The following is a 15,939-nucleotide window of genomic DNA, read 5'->3' on the forward strand; positions in this document are numbered from 1 at the left end:
TATGACAAAATTCAAAATGAACGTCATCTCTAAGGAGACGGCGTGGAATCTTAACTAAAACCCCGAAACGCTTTAACCAAGTAGCGTTTACTTTCATAGCAGTTCACCAACGTGGTTTCATTTGACACGTTTCTCTGGAACTAGGCTAATCTCCTCACAGCCGGGTCGGTTTTTAGGGGACGTGAGAATCTGTCACCCGTCCCATCGCCTCGGCACACATTTACACTCTTCTGCGTCTCATTAATACCTCTGAGTGTGTAGTGAAACAGTCATGACCCCGTCTGTCTCCTGTAGGTGTTAATATTTTAATTCCCCCAGAAGGGATTTCCATGTTGGTAAAAGATTAAAGCTCAAAAAGGGGCCCGTGTCATTTAAGTGAGCGGAAGAGTGATGATAAAAGGAGTGTGTGGATTTGGAGTAAAGTGCTCTCTGCCAAAGTCTTCAAACGGATGAAAAATAAGCTCATCAAAGGCTGGTGGATTTGCGTCTGCGTGCCTCTAATATACAAAGATACGGCGCGTTCCCGCTCGTACCTTTGCGTTATCTTTTCAATAACAAGTCGCCACTTGTTCCCATTAATCCGCGATGGAGATGAAGCGGAGAGTTCTCCAAACACTTTACTTTTGTCAGGGAGCATCTATCATAAAAAAAAAAAAAAAGTCAGTGGAGACGCTTTGACGAGTAATCCTTGAGGAGATGACCAGCTTTGCCACGTTCCCTACGGCAGCATTTTTTAAGACTCAGGAAATGCGCATGACAGTGATGTGCATTTGTATCACTCGTGTCCCTTCATCTTAAATAGCAAGCAGTAGTCCAGAACTACTTTTTCAGGGACTGTTCCCCCCCATCCACTTTGTCTTATATAAAATGTTGCTCTCATACAAGAGTATTTCAGCTCAGCGTCCCTCAAAGGCACAGGTCCTTATTTTTTTTTTTGAGAGTGCAGAAATGAGTGTGGAGTTGATGGTCTCTTCAGAAATGAGTGTGGAGTTGATGGTCTCTTGAGAAGAGAGATCTCTGCCCCCTCCCCACTCAGTGAACAAATCGCAGCAGAAATCCAATCCAGGTTGGTGCATTTAGAACAGTTTCTGTTTCATTTATTTTTCCCTCTCTCTTTTGTCCTTGTAGTATTCACTTCTACCGAATAGTGCTTGTGACAGACTTGATTTTCTACTCAAAACTGTTCATCTTTACATGCCTACATTTTGTAGTGTTTCCTCTGTGTGGCAGCATGTAAAGGAATTATGGGTATTTCCTACTTATCTGTGTGTAGAAATAGTAAATGGAAAACTTTGATTGAGCAGGAATGTGTGTGCACTGGGTGGCTAAGCACTGTTTTGAACCGTTTCACGCTCAGAAGGATTAGTTCTCCCCTCACGGTTAATTATTTGTGGAGACCTGACCTTTTATCAGCTTTTTACAGGCAGAAATAGGTATTATGTAATGAGAAGGGTTGTGAAATGGTGCTTTCTGTATTGGATTTCCTCCTCTGTGAAATCAGTAGCTAGAGCTGGGTATTGACTTAATGAGGGGCTATAAGCTATATTTTTCACCCGGAATTTGAAAGGCTCAGTTTGTTTATAAAAAATACAAAATAAAAAGATTGATGAATTGTGATGTATTTTTGAATGGGAGAAAAAAAAGCACACCCAAAAATGCACGCTTTTGTATTTTCTCCTGTTCCTAAAAAAAAAAAAGTTCATTCAAATTTCCTGTATGTGTAATACAGTGGTAGAGATTTGGCAATTTTGAATAATACCTATCCCTGGCTGTTAAAATTGTGTAGTAGTGTCTAACCTGGGTTTCAAAAGTGGCATTCTCTTCTCTAACACCGCCTTCTCAAGCCTTCTCCTGGCCTTTATTCTAATAATGGTATAAATATACATACAAAAATAAACTAGACGGAGAACATGGAAATAGTTGTTCCATGGCCTTTGCATTTCAGCCAATATCTTTGGTTCAAATGCACCTGATTCTATACTTCAGTCCCTCCAGGATCTGGCGATCACAGAAATGAACGCGAAATCAAGCAATATTCAGAGGAGCTCGCGATTTTTCAGAATTACCACAGCTTTTCCTCACATTTGGGGCAAGACGCCTCGTGTGACGTCATCACGACGCACATTCAGCCAAAGCCCTCTTCGATTTACGTGCCTTCGCACATGAGGACAGCTAAAAGGTCTCATTTACCAACAGACATCAGCGCAAAACAGTTTCGTGAATAGTAATTTCCCCAATTCAGGTAGTTTTACACAAAAAAGAAGCACAAAAAACTCTCGCGACATCCTGTACGGACTGGATAATTGCATGGTAGTATATTACACATGGTCCTTGTAAAAGGTAAAGGGGATTTTTGTTGTTGTTTTTTTTTTTTTTCAATCACAGAAATATTGTTTTATCACAAAACATAATATTTCTTTTGACATATTTTGTTTCTCTTCCAGTTGCAGGCCCACGAAGACTGCGATTTAAAGTCCTGGGTCCTGACAAGTTGCATGTGTTATGGAAAGAGCCAAAGGGAGAATACGATGGCTATAGATTTATTTACAACAGTGTGCCAGGTAAGAATCACGAACGTGTCTAAGGATAATGATGAACCGCTCTTCATTCATTACCTTTAAGTGCCTATTTGTGCCTGTTTGTACAAGCCAGATACAAACAAGAAAAAAAAAACATCCAATAACACTTACAAGCCTGCAATTTGCACACATTCACATAAAATCCGGACAGTTTCCCATTTAACCTGATGGCTCATATAGAGCTGCACATTATCACAGCTGGTTAGCGCAGTGAAGGCCTCTGCAAAAATGTTTTTTTTTTTAAAGAGGAGCCTCTAACAAAGCACAGAAATGTATGGTGTATGCTACGTGTCAGATCAGCTCATTATACTGCATTTGTAATATGTACCACATATTACAGTGGAATCAGGGTACAACATTTTATCGTTATTGTGTGGCCTACTGTAGATGACTGCAGATTTTCTGTTTGCAAACACTTGAAGCAGGGCTTTTTTTTTCGAGTACGATTTAGCTTTGGATCATGGACAAAGGGACAAACCTTGGCTTGTAGCAAGGCTTTGTGAGGATCAGGGGCTTATTAGCCACTGCGTCCCGAAGCTCGCCCTTTTGTTAAAGGGCACAAATCCTTTTCCTAGGGACAATACCGGGCCATGTCCAAACATGCTGAAAGCATTCTTTAGCATTCCTCTGCGTATATTGAGCCTGGCAGGACTGAACGACCATTCCTCATTATCCAATTCAGCAGAATGAACAGATGGGAAGGGCCATCATTTCCGTTATAGCAGCTTTTTCTCTGTGACCAGAGTGGTTTTAATTGCTGGAATTAGTTCCATTGGAAGAAGTGGTGTGTTGACGAGATGAAAGGGGTTGCATGAGGACATGTGATAGTGACTTACTATCACAGTCACTCAGTAAGCGCTGACTGCAGTGTGTTTTTAAGGGGGGTGGGTGGGGGGGGTGTGTGCTTGGCCTGGAGTGAAGCGCCGGAAGCAGAACAGGTCAGAGTGAGGTCACCATCATATCCTGCGTTTACAGTATTAGATGTCAGCTGAGCGTGTTTGAAATCCCAGAACAATACTGCCATCCCTGAGCTATAGAAGACATAGAGAGAGAGAGAAAGAGAGAGAGAAAGAAAGAAAGCGGTCACATGATGTTTAGCTTTTGTAAAAAGCCAGACTCAGTCCTAAGAGTTATGGCTTCCTTGATTCTAGAGCTAAAGGACCCCCACATAGCCTGATGCTCTTTGCTTGTCAGATTTTGGCTCGGTTGTCTGCCGAGCGCAAAACTAAACTAAACAAAGTTAAACTTTAGACGTTGGCTCGCAATATTGGACTCAGTGTTGTCTTTCCAAATGAAAACGCCGAAGATGAATTTTTCTCCTGAGCATTACAGCTGGAAGCATCAGTGTTATTGCATATCTATTTTCAGTTGTCAAAGATGACTCTATTCCCTCGAAAAAACCTCCTTGAAATTTAAACCGAAAGTCAGATATAGACGTATAAAACATTCTATGTTGTCTACAGGAAATATCCAGTCCTCACTGAAGCGAAATGAAACTTTTTGAATACTTCGACGCCCTCTCACCAGGTATTACATACATCCCGATAACGCTTTGCTGCCTGCAGCATTTTTCCTCCAGTTGTTAAAAAGTGCTGACACGTCAGCAAATGAAAGTCTTCGGCTCTTGAACCTCTTCGGTCTTCTCTAACCCCAATCATGCTCCGAGTGGCCGCTGAGCAAGCACAATTGAACCCACTCCTCATTCGAATTGATCTCTTGGTGGACCATGAGGATTTAAATCAGTATCATTGGTCAGTGGTCTGATTTGCCACTAAAGGCAATGCCAAGGATTTCCTATAGAGGACCTGAATCGAGTGGAGTCATGCAGTAGGAGAGTTCTTCACGTGAAGCCAATGGAGATGTGTGTGAGGTTAAGCAAAGTGGACAAGTTGTGAAGCAGAACCCTAACATCATGACAGAAAGACTTGTTCAGTGCTGATACGCAGCGTGCGTAAGAAATGCCAAATCATTCTCATTCTTAATCATATGTGTTCATAGGGAGCATGATGAATTTGATTGAACTGGCATGTTTCCAATACATAGGTACAGTACACCTGTGTGGTGTAATACAATCCATTCATACTGTATGCTAGCTGCAGGGGAAAGAAGCTCGAGATTTCCTTACGAGCAATTAAAATTGAAGACATGCACCATTGAATTGGAATCTACATGTTATTCCTAAAGCTGTCACACACTGATTTCTTGCAGTTTGACATCAAGTCAGTATAATCGCTTAAAGCGCCACTCCGTTCCTCTCCATAAAAACCGACAAAGTTTTGCTATACTTTCAAGCTCTGTGGATTAAAGAGAAAGGCTTATAAAAAGAATAAATGTACAGAGTGTTACATTTTGGTTTGGACAGTATTACTTTCTATTTTTTTTCTATATATAGGTGAGCATTAACCACGGATGTATTTGTATTGACTGCATCTTAAATTGATTAAACACGTTTGACTGTACACTGAAAAAAGCGGTTCAGTGGTTTAGATAAGTAAGATTAGTTAGATTACTATTAGATTACTATTAATTCTTTTGTTGGTCCAAACTTATTTTTCACTCTTGTAAATATGTATTTTTTTTTTTTACTATGTAATTTATAGTAGATGAATAATGTGAATGTAGAATAATGTGGTTTAAGATAATTAACCGGATAAGCCAGGATTTTAAAGAGTTAAATATCAGCAAGACTATGGGGAGCAACAAATAATGAACAAATACTACAAAAATCTCCATTCTACCCTTTATTTAACCCACAATTCAAGGCTCCAGGCAAAAAAAAAAATCTAGGAGCCATTGGCTCCTAAACCCAAAATATTTAGGTGCCAAAACAAATTTTCAGTGGCCAAAATATAGTGATGTCATATGACATATGATGATATCATTGTTAAACGGCTACCTCACACTGCCTTTTCTTTCCCCTCTGTACTGTCTGCCTTTGTTTACTCTGCCTCCCATAGTTTACCCAATGTATCCTTTACATACACAATATGTGCAATGTTCAGTATATCATATTGAATCATATTACCGTAAATACTTAAATGTCCAGTCATTTGTTTCTTTTGTTCACTTTTTTATTCAACTATGTACAATTAGTTGTTTCCTGCTTATTCAGGCTCAGAGTCATGTAGGCTGCATTGAATTTTATTTTCAATTCCCTCATCTCTTTTTCTGCGACTTTATCACTAGCACATTGCATTGCTTTCACGATTGGGGTGGCACGAGGGGCAGACCTAGCAATGACACAATCCCTGACGGTCTTATGTTTTTTACTGTCACCATGCTTCTTCCCGGTTTCTTTTTTAAAATGACTCGAACCGGTAATGAACTCTGTTTTACCAGCAATATCTTGTCCTGCTTTAGCACAAAAGGTGCAGTACATTTTCCCATCGTCATAACGTAACCAGGCGAACTCTTGTAGCCAAGCTGATTTAAATGGTCTCGTCGGGATGGGAGCCGCAGGGACGGGAGAAGAAGACCCGACTCGCTGCTCTTGGCTGTCATCATCTGTAAAAGATTGCACACCGATTGAAACGGGCTGGGATGACTCAAATGTCACTCGAGAACTTTCACTGGTCGAGTTTGTCTCAACATCGTCGGCATCTGATGTAGAGGAGGCAGGGTTTGGACGGGCAGGGAATGAGAAAAAGTCTGATATTTTTCTTGTCAGCTGGCTAACATTAGTTAACTACGCAGTTAGCTAGCCTACATATAACGGATAAATTCAAATTCAAACGAACTAAACCACATCAAAATAAATTAAACACCTTTAATAAATCTAACACTTCCAACTTTTTAACCCGATAAACGTGACGTTAAACCTCTTTCTGTTCATCTATACAGCCGACGCTTCAACCACTGCAGGACAAGAGTGCAGAGTTTATTTATTGGAAAGCATACAGGAGCGCACGCGATAGGGCAGGTAGACGCAGGCGCAAGAGGAGATGAGAGTTCAGTAGCCTAACACAACAAGACGTATGGTCATTTCTATTTAATTTGTTTTTAAATTTTGTTTGTGGGTAACGGTGGCCACTGGCGACTGGCAGAAAAAACATGGCCGCAAAATTAAAAAGTTAGTCGCATTGTCGACCATTTTAGTCGCCATTTCGAGGCCTGCAATTCCATCCTGACATATGACAAATTTCAAAGGCTTTCCCCAACCCTGTTGGACTTGTTCTTCGAAATCATCAGGCTGATAATTACATCTCGATTTTTGTCACCAAACCTCCCAACTGAATCCTTATTACAGAATTGTCCTGTAAACAGATTGCTTCCACACCAATCGCTTGACATTGAGACTCACACAGGCAGTTGGAATAAGGAATGAGCTTTGATAGCTTTGTTAGCGTTAATGAAAAGGCATAGTAATGCATGCTAATGAGCCTTCTGTCAATGCTTTCTGTCTGATCGTAGACGGCGAGAGGAACGAGCTTCGAATTGGAAAGGGTCAAACCAAGGCGATAATAAATGACTTCAATCCCACGAAGGAGTATGCAGTCAAGGTTATCGCTGTGAGCGGAAGTCAGCAAAGCAGAGCACTTGAAGGAAGCTTTGCAGGTACGGAAAGCACTCGCAGCATCATTGCAGTCCTCTTGTCTTTACTCTTTGCCAAAGTGAATTATGTATGGCTGTACCATCATCTATGTTTACTACTGCTTTGGTCATAATCATTGCTACATTAAAAATACATGCAATTGTAGATCAGATACATTAATTCGTTGTGTTCACTTATCCTACACTTCTCTTGAAAAATAGTTTTCAGTTTGTAGGACCTCTGGCTACAGATATGAGTTTTGAATATGCTGAAATATTTATGTTTTGCAGCTCAGGGCCGGGAATTTGACAGAGAAAACACACCACCACAGAGAATAAAGGAAGTGCCTACAGAGGCTGGTATTCAACTATCTGGAGGTAAAGAGCAAAGAGCAATATACATGACTAGTCTTTTTGTTTCTCTCTCACATGCATGTTTTCTTTTCGCATGCTCTTTATTTTCTCCCTCTGAATCATTATTTCAACTTTGAAAAAAAACGGGAAACGCCCCTCTGGCAAGACTTTTGAGACGGCTTTAGACATCGGTGGAGTATAAGGATTTCAGTCCAGCACATTTGTGGAGGTCATCGCTCTAACCAAACACCTCCACTTCCAGCTCTTGATAGAAAAATGTGCATGCTCATGAAGCCAAGGTCAAAGATAATGATCAAGTGTGGAAATAGATGTCTTGCTAGGCCAGGCTTCTGTGTGAAAGTGTTTATTTTCCTATGCAGATGAGTTGCTCTTGGCCGTTTATCCGACAGCGGTCTGTGGCGTTTGGGTTGATAAATGCTACGAAAGAAGAAACTTTAATAGCCGGTGCTTTGCGTGAGGATTAAAGTGTACGTTCAGTACGTGTGCGAAACAAGTACACGGTCGACGGTGAGGGAGCATTTTCGCAGCAGGTACAGAATAGGTATCCAGGCTGATCAATGAGCTCGGCTGCTGCTGCTGTGTGGCGCGAGTGAAGACTGTTAGAGGGTCTAATGGGTCGAGCTGTGGCCATTTGTTTTAGAGAGTGCAAAATCCAATCTGGGCTGTGAAGGGTTTGAAATATGCTGTGGGGCTCTGTGGCGTGCTCGGGCCCCTCGTCAGGAGCACAGCGTGGCGAAACCATGTGGGAGAAAACCACACGAAGTTGCTTTCTGCACGCGTTGCTCATAGAGTGTAATTTTGGACACCTCTGTGGAATGCTGCCGAGTAGCACAGATTTAGACTGAGCTTCCTCTTAGGAAGCGAAGAAAGCTGTTTTCTCTCTTTCAACTGCTATAATTAAGAGGCTAATACTGCATGGACAGTTTGGGACGCAGGTCTGCGTGTGGTATTGGAGCAAAATTAAAAAAGGCCAGAGGGACTTCATAAAAACAAGAGAGAGGTCACGAGGTAGCTCTGGGTAATGCTTTTTTTTTATTTTTACTCTGAAACCTGGTGTATACTGTTTTTCTACTTTTACTTTTATATCAGACAGTGGCATTTAATTTAGTGTGGTATTTTGATGAAATGAATTCGATAACAGTTCTAACACCGAAGTCTACTTATTTCAATTTTAGCTATCCGTAGAAAAGCACAGAAAGGGATTTTCCCTCATGGCCACCCACCTTAGAGATGGTTTAGCTTGTTGTGTGTGTGTATGTGTGTGTGTGTGTGTTTGTGTATGTGCTGGCTGTTGCTGTGTGCTATCACAAGATCACACTTCCTTTTGAAGTGGCTCTCCTGGGATCCTGCCCAAATAGACAGAATAAAAGTAAACAAGTCCTCATGTGGGATGTGAATCTCATATTTGAGCGGTATGTTTAAAAAAGAAATAAAAAAAAAAATCCGTTTCCCACCGCTGATGAATGTTGCGCCAGCTCTTCAAAGTGTTGTCAGCTTCAATTCTCGCAACATTAAAAGCCTAGAGATATCACCTGCACTACCGATTCATGTTTAACATCTGGATGTGGCAGGCAATCAACAGCAGCATCTCCCCTCACACCGATATCAAACAGCTCTCTGCTGGCTTTGAGTAGGATAGGTCTAGAAATGACAGCATGGAGAGAGAGGAAGGGTAGTAATTGTTTAGGAGATGGGGGGGGGGGGGGGGTTTGCAGGGCGTTCCCTTCATAAAGCAATTAGTTTGAGACTCCAGTGCTGGTTAAAGCCACCTGGAGTGTTTTTTTTATGTGTGTGTGTTTCTGGGCTTGTGATAAAAGGTGGTGATTGTCAGAAGACTCATCTATCACACATATAACCCTGTGGGTAATGGTGTAGAAGACAGACGTGTGATAATGGGCTTTGCTGGCTTCTTTGGCCAGAGGACAGGACACCGGTGAGCAGCATGGAGGTAATGCAGCAGGACCTGCAGCTACTGTACTCTTCCTCTGAGACAGACACAGTCAGAGACGGAGACAGGGTGATATATCCCCTTTCCCATGAGAGGGACAAACAAGCTGACAGAGCTGTGCATAACATTGGACTCTCCCTAGGCTGTTTAATGGAAATGAGCAGTGTGGTTTCACTTTAGTGATTTAATTTGATATTTTTTAATGAGGGATCCCTGGTATTGAGCCCTGGCCAGAGATGACTGTCCTCTAGCACTCTCCAGTGCACTGTGCTATGACAGTGCTATGTGCTGTGCCGTAGAGATCAACCAATACTGATTTTTTTTATAACCGATACGGATTATTTGCATGTTTATGTTCCTGATAACCATATGCAGAACCGATATTAAATTTGTTGTTTTACTTTTGTTTTTGACACAATGATAACACCACTGAACTGAACAAACTGTTTTATTTATAACAATTTTGTCAATTTCACTTCCTCCTCGCATACAAAACAAAACAAAATTTTTATTTATACACCAATAAATAAAGGGGTCTGGAAGAGTATAAAAAATAAAGTACACTGTTACTAAAGTTTTTTTTTTTTAATAAAAGCTTCGATGAGGTAAACAGATTATGTGACTCCGTGAGTTTGTCTCTATTTCTTAGCGCCAAGCTGCTTGAACTGCATATCAAGCATTTATAAGATAAGATAAGATAATACTTTTTTAATCCCCAGATGGAGAAATTAGGGATTATTTATGCAACACGTCTCATTTGTTGACTCGTCTTTCCTCAGATTCATGGCGGTCCTGCGCCTACATTCTCATTTATCGGTGGATCCGATATTACAAAACCGATATCCGATTATGGAAAAATGCTTAAATCTCTAGAAAAATATCAGTAAAAACCGATTATCAGTCGATCTCTACTCTGGAGCTGAGAATGCTCATTTTTATTGCTAACGTCAGTGCCAGGGCACCAAGCTTGGACAGCATACCAGATTTTAACCACAAAGATTCGTAGAAGTTTCTCTAAAGGAGAATTTCTCTAAAAAGAGACATCAGAGCTTACTGTATGAAAAGGCTGATAAACAGAACCCGAGGCCTCACACACACTGGGAATCTGTGTCAGGCTCGCAGTAATGCATGTCCTCTTTATCTGCATGTTTGTCTGGAATTCAGATGAGAACATTAGCGAAGATTCTTGGCTTCGAAGCTACGGTGAAAGAATTGAACGGTAAATATTTTTGGTATGCAAATGATATTAATTATGTACTTACGTGCTTACTTTCTGGTCTCATCAGACATTAAATAATGCTTTACATCTATGAATTCTAATCACGCACCGGTGTGCATGCTAATTGAAAGGGCTGCTGTATACTGTATAAGGTTTTATGTGTTATCGAGTGCTCAGTTTCACTGCCAGACACTGAATCTGCTGCTTTCATCAGCTTGCCTTAGTACAGCAGTTTCCTCCTAATCTCATACTGATCGAGCGAGTTTGTGTCGAATCTGTTTTGTTGATTCATTTGGGCTGGCTTGTACTCAGGTGTAATCCGCATAGCCATATGGCCAACAACAAAACCTCAGCTTTTCCAAAGCCCAAATCACGTCACTGAACGGAATTAGAGCGCCGCAGTGTCATAACAACACAACTGGAGTGGTCATGCGTTTAACAGGTTATGTTTCAATTTGCTGGCCATCATTAAATTCTCTGACCAAGAAGTGACGTGCACGTTAATTGACTTTATTTTCCGTATCAGTTACTGCTGCGTTTGATCAAAGGTCTCTGTTTCTCATGCGGCCTAATGGAAGGGTAGGAAACGTTGAGAAGATTGTTATCTGTGTCTAAACACTCATTGACATGGTCATGTACAGTCAAGTGAAGATGCAATCAAGCAATCAAGCTCCATCTTCTATGTCCTGGTTTGTTTATTGCTCTCTCTGACCTGTTCATCCATTGCTTTTGCTGGATGCTGAACAAGTTATTGTTTGTTATCTGTGAGATTGAGTGTGTGTGTGTGTGTTTGTGTGTGTGTGTGTGTGTGTGTGTGTGTTTGTGTGTGCGTTTGAGGAGAGGCACTGTTTCATTTCCAATTTAATATCTCTGACTATAATTAAGGTAGAGGGTAGCTCAGGGGCTACTGATGCAATCACAGGCATCTGGCATATTTTCTGGAGACTAAACCTGATCTTATCTGATCTCGGAAGCTGAACAGGATCGGGCCTGCATGCTGGTTTTATACCATATGATTACAATGGGTTGGGGGTCCACTTCTGTGTGTGCGAGGTTTGCATGTTCTCCCTGTGCTTCGGGGAGTTTCCTCTGGATACTACGGTTTCCTCCCCCAGTCGAAAGACATGCATTGTAGGCTGATTGTCATTTCCATCCAGATTGTCTGTAGTGTGTGAGTGTGTGTGCAGTTGTGCTCTGCGATGCGTTGGCACCCTGTCCAGGGTGTCCCTTGCCTCATGCCCCAAGTCCCCTTGGATAGGTTCCACGCTCCCTCGACCCTATGTAGGATAAGCGGTATGGAAAATAGTAGGACGGATGGATGGATTACAGCGGCGTTTTAAGATTATTCCTTGTCAGGCTGTGGCAAATTCTATAGGTGAGACAGAGGCAGGCTGAATGACGAGGATAATTCAGAAAAGTTTACAAACACATTATTAATGAAAAGATCCTCAAAGCATTTCAGACCCTTCTTTTCCCAAAAAGAGAATGTGGAATCTATAAAGGAGGGGGGAAAGAGGTGGTTATTACATATAGGTGCCATGGTTGAGGCCGAGATAGATTTAAAATGACGGTGAAACTGATAGAAAATTTTTAGAGAGGTACATACTATTGGATTATCCGTGTATTGTGAAAGGGGTATAGGAAGGGAGGAGAACACCATAGCAGGGAGGGAGGTTGAAATACAAGACTTTGCTTCTAAGTGGCACCATGGAAGAGAGGGGGCCTGCACCCAGAGAACCAGTTTCTGAATATTAGCCGCATATATAAGGAGAGGCCACCACTTAGTCGACTCTTTTGAAGTGAAAATTTGGAAACCCTGGGAGTTTTTCCTGCCCATATAAAAGAGGAGATTAATTGGTCTATATTCTTGAAGACAGATTTGGGTAAAAACTAAGGAATGGACTGAAAAAGGTAGAGGAATTTTGGAATAATGTTCATTTTTACCGTGTTTATTCGAACATTGATTGTTTTTCTGTACTTGCTCAATAATAGATTTTTGTTCATTTAAAAAACGTTCGATACTGCAGCTTTAAGTGTCACTGCCGTATACTATAAGCTGGCTTTACACTGCATGATATTCACACAGCTTTGCTGATGCAGATAAAAATCACACATTGTGAAGGAATTCTATGGTAGTAAGTTGTGACCGGTGGTCTTCGAATACATAACGTGATGCGTTCTCCGGTGACCGATTTAATGCCACTGCAATCAAACCCAGCCGATCTCAACTCACAACCAAAGAATTCTTCTATGACGTCTGATTTTTCTCTTCCTCAGAAAAATTGGGCCAAAAATCATATAGTAATATGTAAATTTTGTAGCTGGGTACAAAAATATCTCATTTTTAGCATTTTGTGCATTTTTATGGCATGGCGCATTGCCATTCATCTCTCACACCTCCAATAGTGCCGCACAGAGCCCTGAAGACAGGAAATGACTGCTCTTGGATACATAATGTGGAAGTGTAAATGTGTGTCATTTCTTAATGATAGGAGGATCACAACTCCTCCGCATACTGATTTTAGCCCTTGCTCCTTTTTCCCCTGTGCTTTTCCTCAGGGTTAAATGTGCAGGCAGATATTTTGTCTCATCCTCTTTCTCCAAAATGTCCAGACAGTTGTCTCTGTTTAAACATGCAGAAAAAAGTTGCTGTTAGCACTGTCCTCCATAAGCGAAGCAGATGTGTCCAGAGAAGCCTCTGTTTTTTTTCTCTCTCACATCCTCCAACCCCCCCAAGGCTTTCCTTCATGTCTTTATGAGTGTGAAGCTATACTGTCCTGCACTGATACAGGTGTTCTTTCGGAATTTCTTCATCAAGTGCACGTGTGAGATGGACGCACCTTTTCGATAACAGTAGTAAAAAGTTTTATTACACTACCAGGTATTTAGCCAACATTTTATATCAGGATATTTTCACCTTTTCGGGTTTTAATGGTGTGTATTGCAGTATACACACTGTGTGGATCCACATGTAACTGTAAATGAAAGGCTCTTTATATCAACTTAGTTACTGGAGTCTACAAGCTTAAATAATTGCGATGTGTAAAATAGGAATGGTGTCATGTGAATAACGTGGCTTGCCGTTGTAGGAAAATAATCAACGACGGTGTGGTGTAATACGGCCCATAAAATGCAAAGCGTGCCAATTGTTGATTTTCCAGTAAACCCAAAAATGTTTTTATAGATTATCAGTCCATACAGGATTTTTTTTGTGATTGTTGCAGCCACCAAAAAATGCTTGATTTTGCTGTGTCGTTTAAAAAATTTTTTTTTTCAATATTTGTGATGCAATTTGCGGAACGTTTTGTGCTTTGGTGAATTGCTGACATTGCAATTCCATGGAATTGTTTTTCACAGTGATGTTTGGTAAATGCGAATTGAAGAGGGCTTTGGCTGAATGCGTGTTGTGATGACGTCACAAGGTGCGTTGTAACGTCACTTGATGCGTCTTGGCCCAAATCTGCGGAAAGCGCTTCTCCAACACTAGCGTCCGAGCCGTGCCGTCCTAGAAAATGAATCACCTAACATCTGACTAATCAGATCTGAGAATTCGACAGTACCGTTGTATAAATTGTAATGAATCAAGGGACCAAATGTCCAAAAAGAAAAAGCTTCATAAAGAATAATCAAGAGGTGCTGTACGACAACTGAGTAACGGGTTGAGATTTTGTGTGCATACTGAAAGACATTTCTTCTTCAATAAGTTCTCCAAGTAGTAATTGGTGTAAACTGCAAATGCCTTCATTTTTACACACTGCTTGTGGGAATAATCTTCTCAGTAGCAATGACATAATAAAGGCCTGAGTGTTACATCTGCTGCAGTCTGATTTTAGCTGACATTCAAATCCTTTCAAAGAGTGCAAACACTCCCTTTTATTTTCACAGCTGTAGATCTGAAAAAGTACAGCCTTTCAAACAAATGGCTCCTATCCAGCTCTGAAGGCCAGCACCGGCTAATGGATGACTTAATACGAGGCTCTTAGGTGACACTCCTTACACATAAAGTCAGCCGGTAAGGCCGAGAGAGTGCTGGTCAGGAGGGGGATCTGATATTTTTCACGCCATCCATAAGAGCTTGAAGGAAATCCTGCTTATGTGCGTTACCACATTAATTTCTCGCATTATTATTTATTTATGCCTGGCCTCTCCCTGCAGGGATTCTCGATATCTTGGGGGGGGGGGGGGGGGGGGTTCTGTATGAGAGCTGTCAACCAAGTGAAAACCACACTTGTGCATGCACACATGCATACAAACGTGCACATATCCTCTCCCTCAGACAAAACGCAGCGCAAGGACGTCGTCTGATTTGCTACGATGCGATGATGAATGTGTAACAAGGCAGCTAAAGGACCATCTGGGAAGACAGGGAATTCTTCTGGCACACATATTTCTTGTGCAGGCATATTGGGGCGAACTGAATGCCACTAAATCCTGATATGCTGATTAAAAATAAATGTCGTTGTGATATGCGGTGTTCTTCTGTTCTTCTTTAGTAGGGCTGTAACTGAACACAAATACATTATTCAGATTGAACAGATAATGTGTTCTGAACAAATAACAGATACGAGTAGGACGTGGAATATTCATATCTGTACTTGTATTTGTACTATTAAATAAATAAAAATAAAATATATATATATACAAGTATATATATATATATATATATATATATATATATATATATATATATATATATAAAAACAGTCCGTCGCTCATGTCTAGACCAATCGTGAACTCGAGTGATGCAGCTGAGGTTGAAGAACTATCAGAGTCACAATTCACAGAGCTAACACTGTTGGCATTTGTCTGATTTATTCTATTTATTTATTTTTTTGCCCTTCTGGTTTAGGCCACACCCACTTCGTGTTTAAATCAGAATACAGGATACCGATATTTCGAACAGAAGTTCTTATGGATATTTCAGGCAATTGTTACGCCATGGTTCTTTAGGTAAAACTACAGTTCTGCACAATTTATTGGTGTATAAGGCAGTTTTATTACAAAACATTATACAGTGACAGGAAATGCAGCAGAATGCTCATTGATGCTCATTATTCTGCTGGGGTAACCATACTATAAATTATGCTTCACTGTCCCTTTCTCTCTCTCTCTCTCTCTCTCTCTCTCTCTCTCTCTCCCACACACACTCACAAATAGACACACACAGAGAGAGAGAAATGCGCTTACTGCATACGATATTCTGGCGACAAACAGAAGTGAATCTTGGCTGAAACAATGCAGGTACTTTGGGACACTTTGCTGCCCTTGAGCTTCACAAGATGGACCAG

General features: G+C 41.0%; 1 protein-coding gene across 2 annotated transcripts in view; it reads left to right on the forward strand.

Moving 5' to 3' along the window:
- Positions 1 to 15,939, forward strand: part of col14a1a (collagen, type XIV, alpha 1a) — a 112,680-nt gene that overhangs the window by 2,855 nt on the left and 93,886 nt on the right. Inside the window, exons 3-5 of one of the 2 annotated variants that reach the window (XM_053626898.1) lie at positions 2,445 to 2,561; positions 6,990 to 7,133; positions 7,401 to 7,487. The exons of the other annotated variant lie outside the window; for it this stretch is intronic. Of the exons in view, the coding sequence (XP_053482873.1) occupies positions 2,445 to 2,561; positions 6,990 to 7,133; positions 7,401 to 7,487 (348 nt within the window). The remainder of the gene's footprint in view (positions 1 to 2,444; positions 2,562 to 6,989; positions 7,134 to 7,400; positions 7,488 to 15,939) is intronic. 2 annotated transcript variants of the gene reach the window in all.

Source organism: Ictalurus furcatus, chromosome 1, assembly GCF_023375685.1.
Source record: "Ictalurus furcatus strain D&B chromosome 1, Billie_1.0, whole genome shotgun sequence".
NCBI classification, from domain to species: domain Eukaryota; kingdom Metazoa; phylum Chordata; class Actinopteri; order Siluriformes; family Ictaluridae; genus Ictalurus; species Ictalurus furcatus.